This window comes from Thermobia domestica, chromosome 4, assembly GCF_964235325.1.
Source record: "Thermobia domestica chromosome 4, izTheDome1.hap1.1, whole genome shotgun sequence".
Classification (NCBI taxonomy): Eukaryota; Metazoa; Arthropoda; class Insecta; order Zygentoma; family Lepismatidae; genus Thermobia; species Thermobia domestica.
The window spans coordinates 233,745,644-233,773,444 of record NC_137457.1 but is presented as its reverse complement, the minus strand read 5'-3'; the positions used below and the strand labels follow the sequence as shown (position 1 = coordinate 233,773,444).

At 34.9% G+C, this 27,801-nt stretch overlaps 1 protein-coding gene across 4 annotated transcripts in view; it reads left to right on the top strand.

Annotated features, from left to right (window-relative positions):
• Nucleotides 1-27,516, top strand: part of LOC145683907 (aminopeptidase O-like) — a 206,100-nt gene extending 178,584 nt beyond the window's left edge. For all 4 annotated transcript variants that reach the window (XM_081755572.1, XM_081755570.1, XM_081755573.1 and 1 more), the window contains exon 2: nucleotides 25,128-27,516. In XM_081755572.1, coding sequence (XP_081611698.1) covers nucleotides 25,147-27,501 — 2,355 coding nt within the window. In that variant the 5' untranslated portion in view covers nucleotides 25,128-25,146 and the 3' untranslated portion in view covers nucleotides 27,502-27,516. The remainder of the gene's footprint in view (nucleotides 1-25,127) is intronic.
• The last annotated feature ends 285 nt before the right edge of the window (nucleotides 27,517-27,801 follow it).

Below are 27,801 nucleotides of genomic sequence, written 5' to 3'. Positions count from 1 at the left end.
CAACATTTCGTTTTTTTCGGTTACAAAATGGTAGGTTGGAAACACTCGGAGTCCCTTCCGTCTGTTTAAATCATATTCATAATTAGCGCCAATACCAGCTATAAATATTGTTAAACTTGACAATTGTAGAAGTACATCACCCGCATACACATTTCATAGAACGTCTCTAAAACGAATTAAGAAATAAACACCAGCAGTTACAAGTGTAGAAGAATGAACCAATGCAGATACTGGTATTGATGCGACTATTGCTGCTGGTAGTCATGCGGGAAAAGGAATTTGTGCACTCTTTGTTATTGCTGCCAAAATAACTAAACTAGAAATAATTACTATTTCATTATTACTCAAAACTCTGTGTAAATAAAAAACATAATTTCAACTACCATAATTCAATATTCAAGCAATGGCTAGCAAAATTGCCACGTCACCAATTCGATTAGAAAGAGCTGTTAATATGCCAGCATTATAAGATCATAATCATAATCATAATTTATTGCATCCGTTCATCGTCATACAACGAAATTGGACATGTCATTTATATATATACCAGTATACATAAACATACATACTATTATTACATATAGATTCTTATGGTTTCACTAATTTACTTACTATACATTTAATTTTACGTATACGAATTATTTTTTACATATTCTTCAACCGAGTAAAAGCAATGTTCTATCAAGTACCTTTTAAGTTTGGATCTAAAGCTATTGACAGAGACCTGATTTCTTATACATGATGGAAGTAGATTGTATAATAGAGTACCTTTGTGTGTAACTGATTTATTGTATATATTTGTCCTATGTGCATGCAAGTGAATGTCGTCTTTACTTCTTGTGTTATAACTGTGAATGTCTTTGTTAACAATAAATTCACTACTATGTTTTTTCAAATACATTAATATTTCGAACAAATACATTGAGGGAAGAGTCATTATTCCAAGTTCCTTAAAAATATTTCTGCAAGAAGAGTTCCATTTTACTCCTGCAAGTATTCTTACTACTTTCTTCTGTAGCCTAAAGATAGCAATACTTTTAGGTGCATTTCCCCAGAACATCAAGCCATAATTTATTGTAGAATGAAAATTTGAGTAATATAAACACTTAGCTGTTTTTACATTAATCTTATCTCTTACACATCTAATTGCATAGCATAGTTTGCTTAGCTTACTTCTTACATGTTCTATATGTGGTTCCCAGTTGAAATTATTAGATATTTTAACTCCGAGAAAGGTAGCAGTTTCTACATATTTAACTGTTTTATTATTTATTTTTATTATTGCATTGGCTTGATTACTTTTACCATTGTTAAAATTTAAGGCACATGTTTTATTTACATTAATGATTAGGTCATTTGTATTCATCCAACTTGAAAGTTGGTTCATTGCCGTTTGGCAGTTTGAAGCTAATTCACATTCATCTTTCCCACTAACTATTATGTTTGTATCATCTGCATATAAAGTCACACATGAACTATTAATACTTTCAGAAAGATCATTTATATAAAGAAGAAAGAGAAGTGGCCCTAGAATTAAACCTTGTGGTACTCCACGATTAATAATTTCTTCATTTGACACACATTTTTGAATTTTATTTTTATTTTTAACTATTCCTGTGATTTCAGTTACTTGTTTCCGATTTTTAAGGTATGATTCAAACATTTATTTGCTAAGCCTCTAATACCATAGCAACTAAGTTTTTCTAGCAATATATGTGATTTACTAAATCGAAGGCTTTTGTTAGATCTGAAAATATTCCTATAGATAATTTTTTCTCATCCAGTAACTTTCTGCAGTTTTCTAGAAAATGAAAAATTGCTGTCTCAGTAGATTTACCTTTCAAGAAACCATGTTGTGTGTTGGATACAGTAGAATATTTATTAATGAAATCCATAACCTGATTGAACATTATTTTTTCAGAATTTTACTTATAATGGGTAGCAATGATATCGGTCTATAGTTTTCTATTTCATTGAGTTTACCTTTTTTGTGCAAAGGTTTAATTTTAGCAATCTTTAGTTTATCAGGAAAGGTTCCTGTGGCGATTGAAATATTTGAGAGATAACATAATGGTTTAACTAAATATTTGTAACAACTTTTTACTAAATTGTTAGATAATTCGTCCGACCCAGCCGAATTCGAATTTTTCATTTGTTTTATTATGATGATTATTTCACTCTCTGTTACTGGTTTCAAGAATATAGATTTATCACAATTTTTAATTTTAAGTTCCGATAAGTTAGTTTTAGATAAGATCGAACATTCTCATAATAAATAACTAAGCAATATGATACTAATCCTAGCCCGTCTCAGCTAAGGAGAATTCTAATTAAATAAAGAGAAATAATTAACAACACTCTTGAAAGGACAAATATTAACACTAATATAATAAAACGATTAAGATACCGCTCAGAACCTATACATTGTTCACTATAATAAATCACTATATACTAGAAATATAAAGTACAAATCTTATAAATATAAATGATATTCAATCAAATAAAAGAGTCGTAATAATTTTATTTCTATTAAAAGAAATAACTTCTCATTCAGTGAATATACTATATCTATTAATTAAAAAATTCAAGCCCATTATGAATAAAAAAATACTTATACTATTCAAAAAAAAATCTAGTTACACAAATTGAAAAAGGTCAAACCACGGCCTGAGGGCACCAAGGCTTCCTTAGTTCCACAAATTAAAATTTTCTCTTAAACTACTCAAGCAATTACAATCATAAAAATCTCGGCCCTACAAAAAAGGTTAATAAATTTAAAGGCAATCAATGTAACATTAATAATAAATACTCCCAAACAGTTCCACCTCAACAAGAATGTAAATTTAGCATAAGGCATACCATGTTGGGTATATAGATATAGATATAATCTATAGGCAGCACTAAAAAAAGAAAGTAAAGCCAAACCTAACATACTCAACCATGATCAATCAACAATTCTATACAACAAACTAATTTGTTCTAATAAATTTAACGTAGGTGGGTCGGGTATATTAGCAATTCTCAATAAGAATTATCATAGACCTATGCTTGGCATAAAAGATAGTATCCCATGATTAATTAATAATCCCCGATTCCCTAAACGTTCATAAGAAATATTTGCAAGTCAAAATAATCTCGAAGAACATAGACCATGTACAATTTTTAATGTAAGAGCACCTCTAAACCCCTATAGACCCATCGTTATTAATCCTATTAGTACTAAACCTATATGGGCAACAGAAGATAAACAATCAAAGATTTTACATCAATCTGTCGTAAACAAACTAATCTAACTGATCAAATACCTACAACATTAATACCAAATCAAATTAAATTTATATTCACAGTTACATTCTCCATAAAGTATATAGTACGCAATAATCCATAGCCCCCAATTTCAATAAAACTCCTGCCAAAATTATTGAACCACTTACGGGTGCTACAGCATGGGCCCTCGGTAGCCAAAGATGGACCAGAAACATAGGCATTTTAATTACAACTAAGGCAAAATACCGTATATAATATATAATCCCCAAACCATAAAACTTCCTATATTAATCAACAAACTACCCTTAACGTATTTCAAATTTAAAAAAAAAAAAAAAAAAAAAAAAAAAAAATGCCGATCAAAAGGGACAGCGAAGCAAATAAAGTGTAAAATAACAAATACATCCCTGCCTGTACACGCTCAGGCTGGTACCCTCAACCCAAAATTAAAAATATTGTAGGAATTAACGAGCCGTCAAAAAATAAATAAATAAAACATAAATAATCTAGAAGCAGAAAATCTCAAATAAAGTAATACAAGTAATACAAAAACTAAACTAATAAAACTCGTACTATAAAATGAACTATTTAATACACCTTCTCTAGCCATAATTATAACTATAACAAGTATCCTTTGTCTGTGCGTCTGAGCCTCACCAGCTCGCTAGACAAGTTTACGTACTATGCTGCTCAGAGAGCGAAGCTATTATTGCTGGGGATTGCACGCATTGTTGGGAAGGTGCGAGGGCTCGCCTCTGGGAGTTTAGTTTTAGCGTTGAAGGCATCTTTCAATGTTAATATGTTATAAAATGATCTCCTTAACATAGAGTAAGAAGTTTCTGTGTAAAATTATGTATTTATATTAGTGATAACTTGTTTAATTTAGGTATATACTCTCAGGAGTTATTCAGAGTAGCTGTTTTTTCCCTACATGGAGCTTGGTCCATAATACCTTGTAGAATATAAGTTTGATACATTAGACATATGTTTGATTCCCGGCGGGAAGTCGTGTGGTTAGGATTCCACGTTAATCTGTAGGTCCCGTCTCATATAGCCTCGCTGCTGAAAGGGACGTTAAACTCAAAATTAACTCAACTGAATTAAACATGTATAAATTTACCAAACGCTACTGTACAGGATAAAATAATTATGTTTGTGTGTATTTTAGTTGAGTTTTCCATTTCATAGAGTCAGTCAGGTATTTACAACTTTGTTTCGGGGACTTTGCTTGTTTCGGGAGGGGCTTTGCTAACTTTTTCCCTGGAAGTGTGAAAATTCTGTAATATATATAAAACAATAAAAAGTTGCGATAAAATTTCGGCGAGTGCTTAAGGACAGAAGCCGCTCCCTTAAATATGCCAGTCTATAGAATACAATATTAAATATCTTGCATTAATTCAAATAAAGTTCCTTCTGAACATTAACATTTCTAGTGAAGTCACTATCAGGTATGCATTAATTAAATGCAGTATTGTATTTACGTTAAAGTGAGAGATGCAAGTAACAAACACTTATCCAAGAAATTTAACAGCTAACTAAAGAATGTACTTTCTCTTTCTCTCCCTCCATTTTCAAATATACAGGAAGTGAGGAGGAGATTCCCCTCATCCTCCCTCCAAATCCCAGGCAGAATAAAGTATGAACTGCACTTGAAAATATTTATAGTGGAGCTAAATGAGAATATTCCATTAATACATATTGCGTGTTTTCCTCATGTAAATATTTGTTGAATAATAATAATAATAATAGACTACGTTCCGTCTGCTTTTGTGTATATATTAATTCTTTCTTGTTAAATTAAACAAGAAGAAGCTACTATGTATACATGCACATAAATTCAACTCTAAACAGTGTTAGAAACACAGCTAAGAAAGTTCTTTAAAATTAATAGATTTGGCAGTTCCTCTTTTTGAGGGGGGAGGGGTTAACTGAATAAGGAAAATAGAATTTTGACTGATTTTAAACATTTTATGATACATGAAATGTTGTTTGTGTTATTAGTTTGTCGGGTCTATCCTACTTGTGGGATTACGCTTCGCCACTGAAAATAATACCCCGGATCCTTACATTTGTGCTTACTGGGAAATCTATGTTCACTCCATTCTGCTACATAGTAGTATGATTATTTGGAGCAGAGATATTTACTATCTGGACGTTACCGTCAAGTAAATGCGTAATTGCATATACGAGAATGTCATATATAAAATAAGACAAAGAAAATAAAATCTGGCTTTCTGGGTAATACAGAAATCATGCTTCTAGGGTATAGATGATTAATGTAATAATGTACACAGATGGACAACTTCTAAAGTTAAGTCTTCATGGTGTAGTGGTTAGTCTAACGGAGTTTGTGTGCAGAACGTCATTTTAGCATAGGTTCGAAAAACATGTTTATGACATTTTTTCTTTTTTAACAAAGAATCTGTGTTGTATTGCAAAAAGTATGAATGTAAGAAAGTTATAAATATGAAACAGCTATGTAATCTGATACATCACGTCATATATATATATATTAAACCAAATCATAAAGCCCTTCTCCTTTTCTCTCTAATGTATGTTCTTGAGTCGAAAGCAACATCGAAATGTTCGTCTAGTTCTTCAGTACTTCGCGCATTGGGAATCATTAAGTAAGAGATAAACGATCATTAGATTATATCTATAGTTTCAACCGAAACCAATGGGAATATGGTTGGCCTGTAGAAAATATATACTCTGATTAAATGCGAGAGCATATTTATCTTGTAAAGAATATTCGAAATGGAATACTTTCTAGAGTGATATATAACAGATGTTAAAATCGAAAGTCCAAAATATAAGTACATACTTTGTGCAAGATAAACTATTTGGTTTACAGGACAAAAGCTGAAATTAATAAATTTAAACGAAATTTCTAGTTTGATGTTCCACGATTATGCCGTTTAAGCTAATGAAGACTGATGATTTAGAAAATTGAATGATTATTAATAATTCAAACTTTAAGAATGAGAGAGAAAACCTGAAAACACACTGACACGATATTGCAAACAACAAACTCACGTGTCCGGTCTGTAAATTCGTTCAATGGCTATAAATTAGAAACGACTGGAAATAAAAGGATGAAACAAAAACTGAGAAAATGCCAGGAAGGTTTTTTTTTTTTTTTTTTTTTTTTTTTTTTTTTTTTTTTTTTTTTTTTTAAAGTAATATCGTTCTGTTGATAGTTCAAGTAGCTAGATAGACTGTGAGTGTAGCTTCCAGTTCGTCAAAATCGGGTTCCATTTCTCTTTATTTACTTTATACGTATGAAAATCTATACTTAAATAGAACTACCCAGATTCTACAGACAATGTATAAAATTACTTTATGAGAGAAAAAGAATGTTTTAGAATTCATGAAAAAATGTTAAAATGTTGTTCCGATAATCGATAAGCACAGGATTGGAAATTATAAACAACACAAAATTCATATAGGAAAATAAATTGCATTAAGAAGTGCAGTATAAAAATAGTTTTAAAACAGTTAAGTGCCACGTAAGTCTCCTTAATCGCTCTGTATGAGCCACAAATAGAAACGAATTTACAAAAAATACGAATAAATTTACTGTGTCGGTTTCAGAAAACCATTCGTGGTCCCGTCGGCTTATTCCATTGTGAAAAAGTCACTAAGATTGACTGATGAGCTTCTGCAAAAGTAGCAACATATGATAAACATGTGGATCCCATGGAATATATGCGGCCTTTACAGAAATTTTGCTATAGGTCCCACGGAGGTTTTCTTGTTAAAAGGAAAAAAAAATTAACTCACCAGGTACGTACGCAGGGGGCGGATCATCGAGTCTACACCCCTCGAAATTCCGACTTTCCTGCAAATTTTGCCCACTTGTAAGAGCAATTTTACAAAGTTTGATACAATTTGTCCCACCCCGAAATAAATTCCTGCGTACGTCCCTAAATAGAATGAATCACGTATTACCAAGAAAGAGTAGAATATTTTCAAATATCCTTGCTTTTATCCTGCTGATTTCGATAGGTATTTCTTAGTTTGGTTTCAATGAAGCTAACTGAACAACGTTATGCTTTAAGGAATCTCGAAATGGTAGTGAAACAAGAAAAAAATCGCGTGAGTTTTGTTGTTGTCTCTAGATTAAAACATAAATCATATAATAAATCTGGGACTTAACATTACAGTATGGTAGATATTTTTGATCTACACGTACAGGAAACAAAATTACATTACATTTCAGTAATATTATAGTTCAGTTTCCACCTCTATCTCCGACAGAAATCAAGGGAAAATTAGCCAGACCTAAAGGAAATTCGAAATTCGTAAAGATTTGGGTTCATCTTTTAGACTTTGATTTTTTTTTTTTTTTTTTTTTTTTTTTTTTTTTTTTTTTTTTTTAACTAGGCGTCTAGGTTTCTATGACCAGTACTGTACACTGTGCAGAGAAATACACTGATTGTGGAAAACTGTATCTAATACAGTCCATTTCTCATATACACTTAGTTATTTTAACTGTCATAAAGCACTTGTAACGATTTTACACTAGTAACCATACACCTGTAAGCCTAAAATAGAGCTACACTACGTAGTATTTAATTCTGCCGCCTGCTGAAATTCGTTCCTTATATACATTTTTTTCATGCAAAGTATGGAATTTTACCTGCAAATTTTGCAGTGTGTGGTGTGCCCAAACTTGACCAGTATCAAGACATGTTTATATGGAATAAATTTCGGTGCTGATTTATTGTACAGACCCATACATAAATTCATTGCGTATATAATTCTTTTTCAGAAAATACAGTAAACTCACTACATCTTAAACAAGCATTTTTGGGGTGTGGAATTGCATTACTCTATGCAGGCTCATTTTTGGGAGGGAATCAGTGTACACACATGATAAGAAATATTGTGCAAAAGACACTTATTATTAACTTGTCCTAGGTGGCCAATGAAAAGCACGAATGCTATCAACCCGAGTCAGGATAGAATCGCAGCAAGGGGGATCCGAAGCTACGGGATGCATCCATAGGGAGTAGGCGCATCCGCGATGCTGGGTGTACACATAAACGAGGTTAGCGCAAAAACACAGTATGACATAAAAAGACCGTGTGCGTGGGTTTTCTGGGGTTCTTCCGTTTCCTCCCACTTTCTTCATTCCACCACTTCATTCCTTTCTCATCATCGCCGTCCCCTTTAGCCTAGCCAGCATAAGCGTGGGACGTTAAACTTAAGATTTTATTTCATTTTCCTCCTGTTGATATCATGTACATCGATTTCTAACAGCTAGACCTAATCTAATTAACAAAGTGGGCTTTAAAATTAACTTCGTTAAATATGAATACTAATTGAATAATCTTATAAGTAGTGAAAAAATCATACTAAATTTACAAAAGTAACTTGTGCAGTTACCTTATTTAATCTTTAATACTTAAGAACTCCTCAATAACTTATTCCACTGTTCATCAAATTTAAATCCAGAGCTCCAGTTCATAAAGCTATCGTCTTCTATTTCAATAAATCTTACTTTTTATCATTTTCTGACTAACTTTTTCTTCCTTTGCCCAGCACTTTCATTTCACTCGAATTAACTGAATGTTCCATGTCTCTTATGTGCTTTCTATCTCTTTCCAATATTCTTCTTATGCTGTTGTATTCGCTGTTTTAATCTCTTTCCCGTTTTTTTCAATATAGCACATATCACACTCACTACATTGAATCCTATATATTACTCCTTTCTCCATCATTCTCTTCTCCTTCTTCCCTTTTCTCTTAGTACCTCCAGTAGCCTCTTGCTTCCTTTCCTTTACGTAGAAATACCTCCAATCTTAAGCATTCTTTTGATGACTTCCATTTCTTCTCATATTCACATTTCCTCACCACCACCACATTTTCCATTCCTTTTTCCTCATTCCAGTCTTCTTTTTTTTTCTTCTCTTCTTCCTTTCCTTTTGTACCTTAATTCTTTTATCGTATCCATTTCCCTCTAACTGCTCATGAAAAGTCTATATTTTCTCCTTTGCTTTCCTTCTCTCACTGTTTGTCTGCCCAATCCTTTTCTCCATGTTACTAATGAAGTTTATTTTAGTTGAATAGTCTTCATCACTCCTTGCATGGCAGTAGTTTCCCGACGCACAACTTTTCCGGTACCATTCCATGAATATCTTTTTTTCCTTCTTCCTCAGCTTTATGTCTAATAACATTCATGTCTCTTGATTTTCCACTTCTAATTCCACTTTTCGTGTATTTTAAATCTCTTTCACAGATTTCTCCAATTGTCTTCGTGTCCTCTTGCATGCCTACACAATCATCAACATATCTACTAAATGACACTAATTTGTCACCTTTTAATCTTACTTTCTTCTCCCAACCATTCGGGGCAATTTCTGCCAACGCCGGACTCAGCCTTCAGCCTATGTTCGGCTCCTCCCTAATTTTAACCAATCTATCACCTATAACGCAGTAGGAAGTTTAGGCCCTCTTTCAGACCCTCCCCATTCCAGCCGTTAATCCTGCTATCTTTCATCTGTTCTGTAATTAATCTTCCCTACTTCTTCCAACCTTCTCTTTAGTTCCACCGAGTTTTTCACACTAATACTTTCTTGTTGCCTCCTTATTATCTGTTGCTCCAGTGGTTCAAATATATTGTCTCTGCACTCCAAAACTGGTCTTAGTTTAATATTTTCCTTACGAATTTTCGGGAATCCATTTATAACCGTTATCCTACTTTCTTCATTTAATTTTTTCCTATACCCTTTTGTCAATGACACCACTTAAGTGTGAAGAAATTAAAGAAAAAGTGATGGTTCGACAAAACGTACCTTGTAAGTTTAGAGCAACTAGAAGGAGTTTCACCATATTTGGAGGTAGAATAATGGGATAGGGATAATGGAAGTAGAATCGCATTTATTACTGTATAATAACACCATGACCGCTATTTTGTATTACAGTCCAAACTTTTTAACAGGGAGAGGTCATGTGACATGTTTTGGGGTGTTTTATACCACAAACCCATATCTGACGTCTTTTCCAACTTAACTCAAATCATTTATCAATTATTACCTTCGTAATTTCTGTTTATGAACTTAAAATTGTCTTTCCATACCTACAATGTATCTTTGCCCCATATTGTATATTGTAAATACATTGAAAAATTGAGCTCGCTTGGAACACCACTTAATATTACTCAATTGAGCTAATTTTCCTCATGGGTTATTGAGGCCTGATGTAGAACCATGTAGGGGGACAAGAGCAACGAAACTCGTAAGTAGAAAAATTAGAACTAATATATATACACAGTGAAACGTGTTTTCAACGGATCCCTTATTAAACGGAATTATTTCTCGACCCCATGAAATTAAAAGTGAAACACGTGTTAAGTTCCCTTCTTTAAACAGAAACCATGTTAACGCGGACAACCGAAATCAAAATAAGCATTTTAATGAAAAATGTCAGATTCAAGGAGAAAGCGTTTAGAGAGTTTCTAGACGTACTGATGGAGGGCAGGGATATATACAATACAGTACGTTATCATCGAAACAGACAGTAATGTGCAAACCGAGACAACGGATATAGCATGCAGTAAATGCAGTAAATGAAGTAAAAGAATAAGAAGAATATAGCATTGTGTTGGAAGAAGAATGTAGACCAAAGACTTATTAATATGCTGTCAACAGTTTGAAGGAACTGCAACAATTTGCCTTACGTTGAAATGACATTGTTATACTTAGTGTGGTTTCTCAAACTAAATATTTGAAGAAAGTCGAGAAGCCAAGCAGTAATATGTACACAAAATAAAGTTAACGTGTGTACTTATTTTACTTATTTATTTATTTATGTTGTTTGTTCATCGTAAGTTTTGTATGTATTAATTCGTAGTGGTAATAAATAGTGTAAATTGAATAAACCACGTACAGCATCTTATTTTATCTCAGTATGTCCTTTGTATGCATGTACCGTACTTTTAAGCATAGGTGTACCTTTGTTAACCGAAAATATATCTTTAACCGATTTTTTTTGTTTTGTTTTGTTTTTTTACTCCCGTTCGATTGCGCTAAAGATAGGTTTTACTGTATATATATATTATGTATAGTATGCTTCTGTGTGCCTTCTTACAAGAACACGAACCTTAATAAACCTTGCTAGTTTGCGAACTGTGCATAAAATAACTTTTACATTATTTTTAGATGTTTCTTTAAATTTTTCGTTTCGCCTGCCTGTCTTCAAGTTTGATTCTTCTGAATGTTCTTTTGAGTTCAATATTTATGGTTGAAAGTTTGGTAGACCACAGTACACAGTTTATATATATATATATATCAAAATAAAGATGTTCTGGAATGCTTGATTGTCCGGAAAAGAAAGAAAGTACGGAGCAAATGAGGAGATGAAATCTTTATCGATGATAATACTATAGAATTCCACATTACTTTTAAAGGGATTTATTTTTTTCCCACCAACTAAGTAATTCTCACTCTCCGATTTCATTATAGTTATCGAAAATGCAAAAACTTTTGTCAAGGGAGAAGCATGTTACTGTTTTGACAATAAGTCTATGCATATCTGCAACTGTTTTATAGTTCGCAAACATCAAAGGTTTAGGAGGTGGTGAAAATATTGACCCAACACTTTAAGAATTGAATAAAAAAATTATCGCTATCCGGTTGAATTCAAAATTTAAATTAAGTCGCCGGTATATTTCTGAGTAAGACATCGCCTAGATTACAGTGAATTCCTTGAAATAAATCTCCTATAGTGAGGCAACCCTAGAAGATTTAAATAACATGCAGCGTGATCCAATTTATGTCTCTATTTTTAGTATACTATAGATATGTCATTAATGGAGTTACATGGTTGCTTTCAATTATAATATACGCTGGCGTCCGTGCTAAGCGATATGTTGAAACGGTCTATCACGAACGTTGGACTCCGATGATGTGTTACCAATGCTGCTACCCATGTTGAAATATGAAATGGAAAGAATCATAGTTGGTGCGCGAACCTCCTCTGTATTTGACTTAGGCGTTCGTTTATCCAAATACTACTCCGAGGTGCCTGTACCATTCTTGGCCAAATTGGACATAGTGATTCCAGAGCGCACACTAAATGTAATAAGGGGTCCCATGTCCCAATCGGACATAACATTGAGGAATAATCACCGAAAAACTGAATCTCCCAGATACCTGAACCGTTCTTCACCAAATTTGATACGGTGATTCGAGAGCGCACACTGAATGTAATAAGGGGTCCCATGTCCCAATCGGACATAACATTGAGGAATAATCACCGAAAAACTGAATCTCCCAGATACCTGAACCGTTCTTCACCAAACTTGATACGGTGATTCGAGAGCGCACACTGAATGTATTAAGGGGTCCCATGTCCCAATCGGACATAACATTGAGGAATAATCACCGAAAAACTGAATCTCCCAGATACCTGAACCGTTCTTCACCAAATTTGTTACGGTGATTCGAGAGCGCACACTGAATGTAATAAGGGGTCCCATGTCCCAATCAGACATAACATTGAGGAATAATCACCGAAAAACTGAATCTCCCAGATACCTGAACTGTTCTTCACCAAATTTGATACGGTGATTCGAGAGCGCACACTGAATGTAATAAGGGGTCCCATGTCCCAATCGGACATAACATTGAGGAATAATCACCGAAAAACTGAATCTCCGAGATACCTGAACCGTTCTTCACCAAATTTGATACGGTGATTCGAGAGCGCACACTGAATGTATTAAGGGGTCCCATGTCCCAATCGGACATAACATTGAGGAATAATCACCGAAAAACTGAATCTCCCAGATACCTGAACCGTTCTTCACCAAATTTGATACGGTGATTCGAGAGCGCACACTGAATGTAATAAGGGGTCCCATGTCCCAATCGGACATAACATTGAGGAATAATCACCGAGAAACTGAATCTCCCAGATACCTGAACCGTTCTTCACCAAATTTGATACGGTGATTCGAGAGCGCACACTGAATGTAATAAGGGGTCCCATGTCCCAATCGGACATAACATTGAGGAATAATCACCGAAAAACTGAGTCTCCCAGATACCTGAACTGTTCTTCACCAAATTTGACATGGTGATTCGAGAGCGCACGCTGAGTGTAGTAACGGGTTGCATGTCCCGATCGAACATACCATTGAGGAATAATCACCGAAAAGCGAAGTGCCCATAGACTTAAACTTGGAAAAGCATTTGGCATACGAATTCTCATTGTAAACAATGGAAAATAGAATTTTCAGCATTAGAAATAGGGCGAAGCCCTTTTCGCTTTGTTCCGCAAACAGTTTTTTATAGCTACTATAGCTTTCGCTGATATGCCAAATTCAATTATTTGCATGTCGTGTTTTTCACTAAAACAATTGATTGTCTAGAAAAAAATTATGAATAATCAATAAAGATCGATCATCTCGCTCCAAATTTGCAATTAATGCATACCTATTGTGCTGCCAAAATGTCTTGAGCCGTGGCAAAAATGCGAACTAAAGCTCACACCCTCACACACCCACGCGTTGAGCCAATAAGGGTTCAGCTGTTGCTAAACGAGAGAAAGCGAGTGGAATTCCTTCAGCAGATAGCAGCGCTTGCAACGGAAGACTAGGGATGAAGTCAATGTGGTATATTTATAGTATATTTTACACTTGAAAGCAACCATATAACTTCATTAATGACAAATTTATAATGTACTAAAAGTACGGATAATAGTAGATCATTCAGTATATCGTTGAAATGAGCTATTATAGTTAAAATATATACAACAGTTTTAAAAGATTTAAAGTTCACTTTTACTTCCTGTGCGTAAGCACTCTCCTTCCCTTAAAACGTTGTGGTCCTAAAAATTGAAATTTCAAATTATGAAATTTTCTTATGTTATGTTCGAAGTACTTCTTTTGCTATACATATAGTGATAATTTTAGACTAAACAAACAAGGAGCGAAAGAAGTATTGCGATCGTAGCGTCAGTGGTATTTCCCTGGAGCCACCTTCTGAAATCATCACTATATGTATTTGAAGAAATGCGGCTACCTTCAACAGAAAATCAATGTTTTAATCGCTAGAAAACAATAGAACTTCTCGCCATATTTTCCTTTTTTAAAAAAGTAAAATCCTTGCTGATGTGTGCTGATTTCTTCTTTTGCAGTAAATATATAAAAATAAATTTGAAATATCTACACATTTACACTCCAACACAGGTATTTTAGTATATGACAAGAATTCATCTTGTATCCAACAATGATCATTTCTTGTTATACAATTTCGACCCTCCTTGGAATCTTCCAGTTTCTTCTCTTTCCTTACAAATTGAGCCTCGAAGAGAACTTTCCTGAAGTATTTGAAGAACATATCTGTTCAAACATTTGTTAATAATGCTCTGAACTCTGTCAGTTGCATGGTATCCATCAATGTACTAGTGTGAAGATCTATAAAGATGCTATAAAAAAAATACAGAGATACAATAAAAGGGCTTTCGAATGATGATCTTTGTTCTTCAAATATTTCAGAAAAGCTTTCTTAGAGGATGAATTTCTAAGGAAAAAGAAGCAATTAGAGATGAAGTTGATCTACGGAGAATGCAGGGGTTGATGACTGGACCAAGACTCGAACCCGGGCGCTTCGGCGTGCCGTGCCGATGCGTTAACCACTACGTTACCCAGTCCGCTTTCCAGAACAGTCATACAGTCTCTCACTCTTCACTACTCTTTACTTAGATCACATAGCTTGTACCACAACCTAGCTGCTGTGCTTGAACAATCCAGTGTCTGTATTCGGAACACCTTTGGCGGTTGTGTTATCTTTATCCTTTCATTAATATAATTCAACTGTCGGGCGGGAGACCCGAGTTCGATTCCTGGAGGAAGCTCTATTACTCTAATACAACCAAATTTAAAATTCAGTTGGATACAGAGATTAGCACATCTTCATTCATTTATTTAATATTTAATCTGTAGCATCCATAAATAAAGTCAAGAATTAGTTCTTAGAAGTTGATGGCTGGTAACTTCCTGCTGATATCGAGAGAATCATATTATAATAAGATGTTAGGACATAGTAGCAGTAACGTCCGTTAAGTAAGTTAGAAAAGATAGACAAATCCTTTCTACTAAATGAAGAGGAAAACAAGAAACTATAAGTTACATCTCTGTCATGAGTTACTATGTACGATCTCAAAAAAAAAAAAAAAAAAAAAAAAAAGTATCTAAGATATATAATCTCAGGAAAACAACATTAGTGTTACGTTCTAATGACCTTTTTTATTTCATAAGGTATTGCAGAAAATTCAAAGCAGATTTTGAGTTTTGAACTATGTACCCAAGAGCACAGTTAAGTAACTAAAGATTTTAAATATTTGTTGAAAAAAAATAGTGGCTGTGTTCATAAGAAATTATGTGCCTTCGTTGGTGAATTCTAATACGAGGTAGTTGTAAACTTTTGTTACTCGCCATCGTACTAGCGCCAATCTTACAAACCATGCCAGGCACAAGGTGCCAGATTGGAACTGTACACGGTCATGATGACTTCGTAATTGTCTAGGGTGTTTCCTTCTGGTAATGTTTGGACCAAATACTTTCACTGCATCGAAGTATGTAAATCAGCTGGGCGACCATTTGCATTTATTCGTGCTGTTATTGTGTCTCGATAGAAGTGGATGCTCCTATCACAGGTCCTAGTTGCTAGCTACCACCTGTTTGGAGGACCATTTCACATACTTCTCCCAGCTGAAATGACCACTGAGAAGCCCGGACTGAAATCTCATTGAATATCTCTGGGATATATCCTCGTCGTCCACCAGCGGTGCTTTTGCCTGATTCATGGAGAACCCTGAAAGACATTTCAGGAGCCGTACCTCCAAACCACTTCCATGGACTTGTTGAATCCATGTTTCGTCTTGTACCAGCCGTTATCAAGTCCAAAGGTACAGCAACTCGTTACTAATCAGATATCCCAAATGTAGTGGCAGTTTAGTGTATAGGAAATTTTTGGAGAAGATTCGATCCACAACATGCCAACAAAATAAGTAACCATATATAAATTGTTGTACTGAACATTTAAACCATTATCAATTAACCGAAGAAGACGTTCAAAAGATTCGGCTTAAATAGTTTGGGGAACGAGGCAGAAATTTAGAGAAACATTAACGGAATATAGAAATTATTTTACTGGCAGTTTACTAATTAGTAAGAGTTATTAAGTTTGTGCTCCTGTGAGGAAACGTGTATATATAAGGATTATCAAAAGAAATATATCAACAAGGATTAGAGGACGTTTCGAGAATGTTGAAGAAAATTATCCAACTTAACAAAAAAAAAAAAAAAAAAAGCAACAGAACAAAAATATTATAAATTCACATAAATGTTTTACGGAGGGTTGGTTATAGAGTGGTTTTTAAGGAATTTGGAATTGTATTTGTATAGGTGTCAATTGGACCAAGGCTATACCACAATTGTTGTAGGAGAATGTGAGGACTCAGTCTCCGGGGTGATTTACTGCAAGGGTGTGTTGCGTTCGACATCACCTTTCATTCTAATCGTGGTTTGACGCGATTGACACTCACGGAATGCAGGTTACTATTGAAAGAATTTTTGTGTCTTGTTAAGTTTTCCTGTTTTTATGTCGAGGAGAGGTAGCACTAACGCTGTGTTAAAATTTATCTTCCTCTTAGTTGTCCTGCAATTTAAAACTTTAATTAAATAAATGCATGCCTGTCATTTCCCAGTATCAGCTGTTTTTGGTACTGTTAATTTTGATCGTTGCCTTAATCTAACTCACAACTAGATATCGGATTTTTATGCACTTAAGTTCTTGAAATATGCGTGCAACTATGCTGTTAAATATGATAAAATATGCACTAACAATACAATTAAAGAGAGCACAATACATTTTCAAACATGGAGCAAAGTTGTGACTGATGTTTTGTAAGTGAAATATAACATTGAAAGGGTACTTTGTCTTTCAGGAACTCCTCTTTCAGAATTTATTCTTGTAATACTTACAGTTTATATACTCCTAAATATTTTAAAATACACACAGATTATGAGATTAAAACGTACACAGTGACATGAAAACATGGTGTCTAGCTTTTTCTTCGTGATTGTTTTTAAAGTACATTTACCTTACACGAAATATATGAGTCACAATTTTCTACATGTTTCCACTGTTGAAAAGAAAATAAATAAAAAATAAAAAACGCAACAAAACGAAAATATAAATTCACATGGATTTTTTACGGAGAGATTGGTTATAGGGTCGTTTAAAAGGAATCTGGGATTGTATTTGTATAGGTGTCAACTGGACCAAAGCTATACCACAATTGTCATAGGAGAATGTGAGGACTCAGTCCCCGGTGATTTATTACAATGCAAATTTTCGTTTTAATTTTAATTCCGTTTTAATATTAGTTTCTTCATCAATCCAAAGAAAACTCCGTGCAGGTCCGAAATGCCGTTTTCTACTTTTTCAGAAACAGTTTGTAAGTCCAAGTATGAACAGGAGTGTTCAAAAGACGCCAAAAAATATTTTTGTACTTGAATCGAACAAGTAATTGTTCATATAACTCTAAAATCAAATTAAATACTGACCCTGCTCGTCTCTACACTTTTAACTCGTTTACTAAACAAACGGAAATCGTCTAATTTTTCTGTGGCTTTACTGGCAGCATTACCAAAATATGGGTAAAGAAAAGAGGTGTAGGTAGAATAAATGAGACTTAATTATACAATTAAGACTCATGTTCACTAACACATAAATACAAGCTTATTAAGGCTCCTATTGCGAGCTTACCACAGTTTAAAAATCTCAGGTTGTGCTTCTTTCATGTTGTGAGGACAAAAACCCTCCAATTTCCTTTCTGAGTGCTCATCTCAGAGCTCAGTTTTAATTTCTCTGTCTTTTAAAAAAACCTGATATTGGAGCACTGTTGTGTTCGACATCATGTGAATGTTCTTTCACTCTAATGTGTGCGTGGTTTGACGCGATTGACACCCACGGATGCAGATTATTAGTGAAGGAACTTTTGTGTCTTGTTAAGTTTTTCCGTATATGTTTTTTTTTTGGGGGGGGGAGGCAGCACTAACGCTATGTTAAAACTTATCTTCCTACTAGTTGTCCTGTAATTTAAAACTCTAATTAAATAAGTGCATGCCTGTCATTTCCCAGTATCAGTTTATATATATATAAGCTAACTAACTCTATGGCCTATGGAACCCGGAGGTTTAATGCCGCGTTCACAAAAGCTCTGCACTGACTTCTATCCTTAGCCAATTGGATCCAGTTTCTACTTTGTATTCCTATCTCTGCGAGATCCATCTTAATATTGTCCTCCCATCTGCGCCAGGGTCTTCCTAATGGTCGTTTTCCGATTGGTCTTCCAGTCAAGACTTTGAAAGCGTTTCTACTTTCTTCCATTCTAGCTACATGATCTGCCCACCTAAGCCTCCTACACTTGAAGACCCTAACAATGTTGGGTAAACCGTACAAATTATGTAGTTCCTCGTTATGAAGTGTCCGTCATTCCCCATTCCTATTCCTCTTGGGTGGTCCGAATATTCGTCTCAGGATCTTGTTCTCAAATACTTTCAGTCTATGGTCTTCCCTCAGAGTAAGCGACCATGTTTTGCAACCATACAGAACAACAGGCATGATTATCGTTTTATATATATTTTAAGCTTCAAATTCCTCAACAGAATTTGCGACGACAAGAGATTTTGAACCGAATAGTAACACGAATTCCCTGCTTTTAGTCGACATGTAATTTCTTCGTGAATATGATTTTCGTCTGTTAATATTGATCCTAAATATTTGAAAGTATCCACTTTATCAAAAGTATTATTTAATATTTTAACGCATCCACAATTTACCGTATTACGGTCCCGACGCACTTCCATGTATTTAGTTTTCTTTGCATTTACTTCTAAACCCATGTCCCTGCAAGCGTTTAATAAGATCTCTGCATTTCTTTTTATTGTTCTTATGTCATCCTCTATTCAATTTACATTATCAGCATATGCCATAACCTGGTGGATACCGTTCAACTCTAGGCGCTGGATGCTATCTTTGATTTTCATTATAGCGTATTCCAGAACACAGTTAAATAATAATGGTGACAACGCTTCTCCTTGTTTCAGGCCATTTTCGACGTGAAAGCTCATTGACAAAAATTTTCCTACCCGGACTTTACTTTGGGATTCATTTAAACATATCTTAATTAATCTAAGTAGCTTTCTCGGTATTCCAAGTTCTGTAAGAACGTTGTATAATGTTTCTCTTCTAACCGAGTCGTACGCCTTTCTAAAATCAATAAATAATTGATGTACCGGGGTATTGTATTCCCACTTTTTTTTCGAGTATTTGGTGAATGGTAAATGTTTGGTCGATAGTTGATCGATTTCGTCTAAATCCGCACTGATAATATCCAATAATTTCATCTGCGTATGGGGTCAATCTTGCTAATAGAATATTTGAAAGGATTTTATAGGATGTTGACAGAAGAGAAATGCTTCGATAATTATTACAGTCAGTTTTGTCGCCTTTCTAGTGAATTGGAACAGTGATTGATTCTTTCCACTCTTGTGGCAATTCTTCCTTGTTCCAGATAAGGAGAATGAGTTTGTGTATCTTGTTCCACAATTTTTCGCCTCCAGCTTAAATTAACTCAGCCGGAGTTTCATCTACACCCGGTTGTGTTTCTTTAATTTCTTTATAGCGGTTTCTACTTCTATTCGGTTAGGTTCTGAAATATACAGTTCTGCGGTGTGTACCTCCTTTTCTCCACGCACATTAGTTTTTGACTGCGTGTTCAGCAAATCGTTAAAGAAATCTTTCCATCTATTTAAGATGCTATCCGTATCAGTGAGAACTGTTCCGTCAGCTTTCTTTAATATATAAGCACGAGGTTGATAGCCTTTCTTAAATTCGCTGATCCCCTTATACATGTCCCAAATATTTTTATTTTTACTATTATCTTCAAGTTCCTTAACTTTAGCTTTCAAAAAATCGCGTTTCTTTGTTCTAAAATTTTTGGAAGTTTCCCCCTCCCCCCGCGCCGATATCTGCGAAATTTTGTGTAGTTATTTCATTCGAATTTTGTAGCCAGGGTAATTTTGCCTGTTTTCTCTTATCTGCTAGTTTAATGCATTCCTGGTCGAACCATGGTTTGTTCCTACGTATTTCCGCGTGTCCCAATTTTTCTCGGTTTTATATATATCCTGCAATTTAAAACTTTAAATAAATGCATGCCTGTCATTTCCCAGTATCAGCTTTTTTTGGTACTGTTAATTTTGATCGTTGCTTTAATCTAACTCATAACTATACATCGAATTTTTATGCACTTAAGTTCTTGAAATATGCGTGCAACTGTGTTGTTAAATATGATAAAATATACACTAGCAATACAATTAAAGAGAGCACAATACATTTTCAAACATGGAGCAAAGTTGCGACTGATGTTTTGTAGGTGAAATATAACACTGAAAGGGTACTTTGTCTTTCAGGATCTCCTCTTCAGAATTTTTTCTTGTAATATTTACAAATTACCCTAAATATTTTAAAATACACACAGATTATGAGATTAAAATGTACACAGTGACATGAAAACATGGTGTCTAGCTTTTTCTTCGTGATTGTATTTAAAGTACATTTACCTTGCACGAAATATACGAGCCTCAATTTTCTACATGTTTCCACTGTTTTTTTTAATAAAAAACAATAAAAAAAACGCTTTGTGTTTGAGAATTTACTCCTCGTAATTAGCTTTACAGTATATTACGAGATGATTCTCTATATTTTCTGGTGTCAGTTTATGACGTTTGTCTGTTAGAATAAGTTTCTAGCCAAAAAATTACCCTTCAACGTAAACAGATGTTTCCGGACAATATTTATAGAGAGGAGCAAGTTTAGCATAAACATTTTCTGGTAGGTTGGAATTTAACTCTTAAATCTGATTTTCCTGTGGTTCCAATTGTTTTGTAGTCGGAGTTTCTGGTTAAAACATCCCCCAATTTATTTTACACAGAGCATCCGAGCTCACCAGTAGCTGACTGGAGCTCGTGTTGAACTTTATCAACTAGAGCTAAGCATTCAGTGACCAGCATCCATCGCGTCTCTAGTTTCTGAATTGATGTCGGCACGATCTTAAAGTGAGTCTTTATCATTACCAGATGTCTCTTAACGTCTTTAAAATTGAAAGTGTCTTTGCTCTGTTGAAGGACTTTCGCATAAGAAGAATCACATTCTTCAACAGCAGTTTTCACTTCGTTAGAATGTTACAATAGAACATTGCAACCTCAAGCCAAGTTCCCCAGCGGGTAAGAATGGGTTCAGGGGTAAGAGGAGTATGAGGAAGTACTTCTATATACGCTTGTACACGGAGGGATACTTTCTCAAACAGTGTCTTTGTATTTGATATTAAAAAATTGACGTTCGCAAATAGAAATCGAATTTCTTCTGCTACCCTATGAAGCCCATGAGCCAAGCAGATAATGTGGATCATTTGGGGATAAAATTAAAAAAAAAAAAAGAGAGAGAAACTTTCAATGCTGTTCCCCCCTTCAATAAGTAATTTGCACCATCTGATACCAAGGCAAGAAACTTTTCATCCTTATCGCCTGTTGGCCACAATATTTGCAAAGATTGATTGGTAAAACGAGCTATTGTTAAGTGGTTCACCTTATCTACAACTTTCGGCGCAATAAGAAAAGGCATACCGAGCTCATCCTCGCATAGCTTCCCAACGACTGTGTTTGCAACACATCGACCATAAGCGTCTGTGGTTTCATTCACAGCCCTTCATATATAGCAATCGTCCTATTTCTTCCGAATTTCTTCGATTACCATATTATAGCATTCGTCGGAATATCATTTACGGAGAGTCGGAGTAGAATACAATATTTCTGTTGAAAACTACGAAAATGTACATTACTTAATTTATTCCATGAAATGTTCGAAGCTAGTATTATTACATGTCATAAATCATTTACAGATTGATCCCGACCGTTTGAACGTATTTGCAACGTTAACAACGTTTGTTTACTAGACGCTTGTCTACCAGCTGCATCGATATTTGCTTTTTTATTGAAATTCTCATTCAGTTGGTACAGTTTTTCACACTCAACTTGCTTGTTACATGATTGACAAAAAATTATTTTACCATCTGTGGCGTAGTTTTTATCGTTTTGTATCCACTGCATAAGCAGTGAGCTTCTTGACGATTTACCTTTCGGAATTTACCCACTCGATGACACACTAACATTACAGCAGAAATCAACACGCACACGCACTCAGTAAACTAAAATGTTATTTAATGTACGTCCGATGTGAACACAATTCCACGATGAAGTAAACTCACTACCCTCTCACAAGTGAACCTTACGTTTGGGTGAATCGAGTTGCTGACTGAGACACATACGAAAAAGTAGTACTAAATGTGGTCAGTATTTCAGTGAAGTTGTAGGTGCGAAACTCCAGGGGTTTAGGAGATACAGCTACCAGAACATCACGTGGAAGTACAGAATAGTCTTCATACAGTTGGAGGTAAAAGCCCTGTAAGACCTCTTGTAACGACAATAGGTGAATAACAAATATATGGGTACATATTAGGACAAGGGGAAGTCATATAGTAAGGGTATACTTGACAGCGGCCATCTTGAAATCCGCTATTTTGAATTAAGGTTAAGTTTTTAAAATAGGAATAGGGTCATGTGATCCATGATTTAAGGCGCAAATTTAATCAGAAGAACAATGGGGACATTAATTTTGATTTACGTGCAATTGGTAAAAAGTTACAGGGAAATTAAATATGGTTGCAGCATATGTATTAGTCCTTATTTGCTATTAATAAGGTGTCAATGTTATGCGTTTTGTTTAAAACTTTTGTCTGATCCAAAATGGCGGATTTGAACATGGCCGCCATCAAGGCAACTCTTACCATATACCTAATATTTATCCACCTGCTTTTTATTTAATTATTATCATTAACACAAAATTTACAAGGTGGGGTAAAGGACTAATACATATGCTGCAACAATATTAAATTTCCCTATAACTTTTTACCAATTGCGCGTAAATCAAAATTAATGTCACCATAGTTCTTCTGATTAAATTTGCGCCTTAAATCATGTATCACATGATCCTGTTCCTATTTTAAAAACTTAACCTTAATTCAAAATGGTGGATTTCAAGATGGCCGCCGTCAAGTATACCCTTACTATATGACTTCCCTCTAGTCCTAATATGTACCCATATATTTGGTATTCACCTTTTGTCATTACAAGAGGTCTTACAGGGCTTTTACCTCCAACTGTATGAAGACTATTCTGTACTTCCATGTGATGTTCTGGTAGCTGTATCTCCTAAACCCCTGGAGCTTCGCACCTACAACTTCACTGAAATACTGACCACATTTAGTACTACTTTCTCATATGGGTCTCAGTCAGCAACTCGATTCACCCAAACGTAAGGTTTACTTGTCAGTAGCCTAAATTGAAAAAAAAAAAAAAAAAACAGAGTTCATTGACCTGAGGTATCGTATCTTGCCCACTATGTCCAAAGGTGAGACGGTTTGTTTCTTACTTCTTCATCTTTCCGATCTCGAAGTTGCCAATTGTTTCTCGTCAATTCATATGTCGTAATTCAATGCTTCCTTAGGCGTGCCAACTACTGAGACAAAACCCTTTTTTTTTGTTTTGTTTTCTGTCAGTAAGGTGCTGTCACCTATGGAGAAACAGTAGAACTATCTCGTCTCTTGCATCCACTAAAAAATTTCATTAACTCCAGGATTAATACGACCCCCAATAAAGAATACGTTTTCATGACATCCACATGGATGTCACTGAAACACAAGGGGTTAATTTCCATTGATACCTACTGTTTCTAGAAAGTAGAGACCTGCACGGGCCGGGCTCAGCCAGAAGCCCAGCCCGGCCCGCGGGCAGACTCTGTTATTTCTTTGGGCTGGGCCGGGCTTGGGCGGGGCGACACTGATTTCTCTTCAGGTCGGGCCGGGCTGGGGCCGATTAATTGCAATTCTTTAATAATTATTGACTTTCGTTAAACGATAATTAGAATAAAGGCATACGTTGAAGAAGTGTGCCCGTGAAAAATGTTACAAAATGAAACTTTAAAAATTTATCGGGGCCGGGCCTAGGTACATTCGGGCTGGATTGGGCTCGGGCCGAAAAATTCGGCCCGTGCAGGTCTCTACTAGAAAGCCAGGGAGAGGTGGGAGATGTGAGGAAAAAAACTATAGGATTTCGGAGCAAGTTTATGTCTTGTTTGCCATGGTTGCTAACAATATTGTTCCTCCATAAACTAGACATTCCTTCATCCTCCCACGCAAAAAGCATTTTGTTGCTTAAACCTTATTGCATGTTATAAGCGTATATCCTAAATAGAAACACAGAATATGTTCTTAAGCACTAATATATGCATTAACTTTTGAAGTATGCATTTATATGCACTGTAAAATTTCAAATTTGAACTGTATTATTGTTGTTAGAAATCCCTACGAAGCCTAACAGAGATGCAAATAAAATATACATATGCATAAAAAATCCTTTGTCTACTCACCACAACTAAAATTTCTTTTTCTCGTACGCGTGTATTGAGAATCGTACTGGTTAAAGGTGGGAAAATTCGACAGTTGATGATTATTTAATAAATCCATAACATAGTAGAGAAATTCAGAGAGACTAGATTTTGAGTTAATTAATAAAGATAGTCTTCAACCAGTTTATATTAGTAACTCTAAAATTGTCTTGCCTTACTTTTGTATTATTTAATGCTTATATATAGATATGCTTTGTATAATTTATCTTTTGTTTGCCGTGTTCGTAGTAATAATATCTGAATGTTTGTCTTTTGTAGGAATCAGGTTACTGACTCCATGGATCTGGATGAAAGCCTTGAACATGCAAACGATCTGCCGCTTCTTGCTAATGTTGATGATATCCGTGTACATCACTACATGATAAACTTACGTTGTGATTTGAATAATAACTGCTTTTCTGGATATGTGTTGCTGTTTTGTTGCTCTGTTGAAAACGATAATAGTGTTTCCAAGTTACATTCTGATAGTGCTTCTGATTATATTCAATCAGCAAAAGATTCTTTAATAGGTACAAATAGTGGTGATGTTGGAGCGTTCCAATGTGTATTGGATTGTTGTGATATAATAGTACATCGAGTGGAGGAGATCTTGCAAAATGACAAAGAGATAGATGACTTTCTTTTAAGTACTGGTAAAAAACAAAGTAGAGAAGTGTTTGAGGAATGGGCATCAAGGCCGAGAAAAGAACTTTGTTATTCTGTCGAAAATTGGTGCCTAAAAATATGGAAACCTGGTGTTATATCGAAACATTGTTTTCCTAGAGTTCTTGCAGTGTCGTATTCCACTACTGGTAAAGGTGCTTCTTTATGTTGGACAGTAGATCAAGATGGACACAAATGTGTGTACACTCCTGCTGCATGGGTTAACAACAGAACACTCATTCCATGCCAGGAGCCACCTGCTGCTATGGCAACGTGGCAAGCAAAAATTACGGTACCAACAGGTTATGTTGTGCTGATGACAGGGGATAAAAATCCGGAAGTAGCAAAATTCGATTCCTTTTGGAACACTTTCTACTACTATACAGTTATGGTGCTACCACTTTCTACACTTGCTATAGCAGTTGGAAGATGGTGGCATTCAGTTATTTGTAAAAGCACTTTGGAGTCTTCATCTACTAGTGAAAATTCGTGCTCACTAGAAAATAATGATTTTGTGAATTCTTCCCCGAAATGTGTAGTGTCTTTCAAGCAAGAAAACAAAACAACAGATACTCGTATTCCTTGTGGCCATGAATCGTACCCTTGTTATCTAAATAAACAAAACTTCAAGAAAATCATCCCTTGCAGATTATTTGCACCGTTTGCACTTCTAAAGAGAGCAAAAAGAGAGTTTAAGTCATATATTTGCGCAAGTTTAGAAGCTGCTTATGATTTGTTAGGGCCACACCCCTTTGAGCGACTAGACATCTTGATTTTGCCGCGAAATTTTGCTCACCTTGGTCTTGCTAGTCCAAATCTTGTGTTTATATCACAAACTGTAGTAGCAGGTGATGGAACAATGTGTATTAGGTTGTCACATGAAATCAGCCATTCATGGTTTGGCCTCCTTATTGGAGCTTTGAATTGGGTAGAAGAATGGCTTAGTGAGGGCTTTGCAACATACATGGAAGATCTTATTCATTCTGCTGCAATGAACATAGTAGGTATTATTTCTAGAAAATGTCAGAAAGGAAAGTGTTGCCACGAATATTGTTCGTATCAGGCAAGTGGCAATGAAATTAAGTGGTCAGATGTTGCTGAATTGCGGGCATGCCTTCGCTACAAAACACTAAAATCCGAATTAGAAAATACCGAAAATGATCTACAGGTACTAAGACCACAGGAAAATAAGAATGTTGTTAAGACTGTTGCATATGTAAAAAATGGGATGAATCCTATAAAAAGTTTCACTCAAGTACATTATTTAAAAGGATATTTCCTTCTTAGATACATGGCATATTTTGTTGGTTCGGATAATTTTGTTAAAATGTTGAAGTCTTACGCGTTAAAGTATCATGGACAATTAGTGCAATCAAGCAATTTTTTGGAATTTTACTGTGAATATTTTGATGAAATCGCATCTGATTTAAATATACAGCAGACATTCAGACAGTGGTTAGAAATGCCTGGTATGCCTGGAAGTTTGGGATTGTTTTGCATTCCGTCTCAAGATAATTTATTATATTATGCCATTAAGCGCCATTATGCATTTTGGCAGCGTTTCTCCTCCGTACCTAAAAGTGACTTAAAACTTGTAGAATGTGAATTAAAATGTGAAAGATTACCTCCACTAATGTCAGATCAATTGACTCTTCTTCTTGAAATGTTACTGAGTTTACCTAAAATTTCACTAATTTGTGTTAAAGCTATAATTCAGTATTATCACCCACAAAGAAAAAATGCTGATGTTAGACACAGAATATGTGAGCTTATTGTACGCTGTAAACACAAAGCTGGACTTCCAATGGTATCTAATTTTCTAGAGGAAGATCAAGGTATGGGAGTTTACTTATATGGTGAACTGTTGATTAAAGGTGGACCTTATGCCGATACAGCGATAGCTTGTTTTAGAAAATTAAAGAATGAAATGGATCCCTCTAGCAGAGTAGTTGTGGAAGAAATGATTACAGGTGACATGATGTGTGAATAAACGCAATTACTACTTTTTGTTGACTTTTCTCTGTGTCAAATGTTTCCTCGTTCCTTCTTGAGTATAGAAAAAGTGAAATTTAATCACACAATGCATTAGATAAATCTCTTTTAGATTGAATAGATAGTGTCAAATTAATATTTTATTCAGTAGAATTATATTTCGGAACCTGGTTCTCGTTCCTTTTTCTAATCAGGAACTAAGAAAAGAGACAGTATTTTTTTTAAAGAACGGGACAGTGAAATTAATAGCTGTTGAACATAAATTCCAAAAAGACAAATAAACGAAACTCCTACGAAT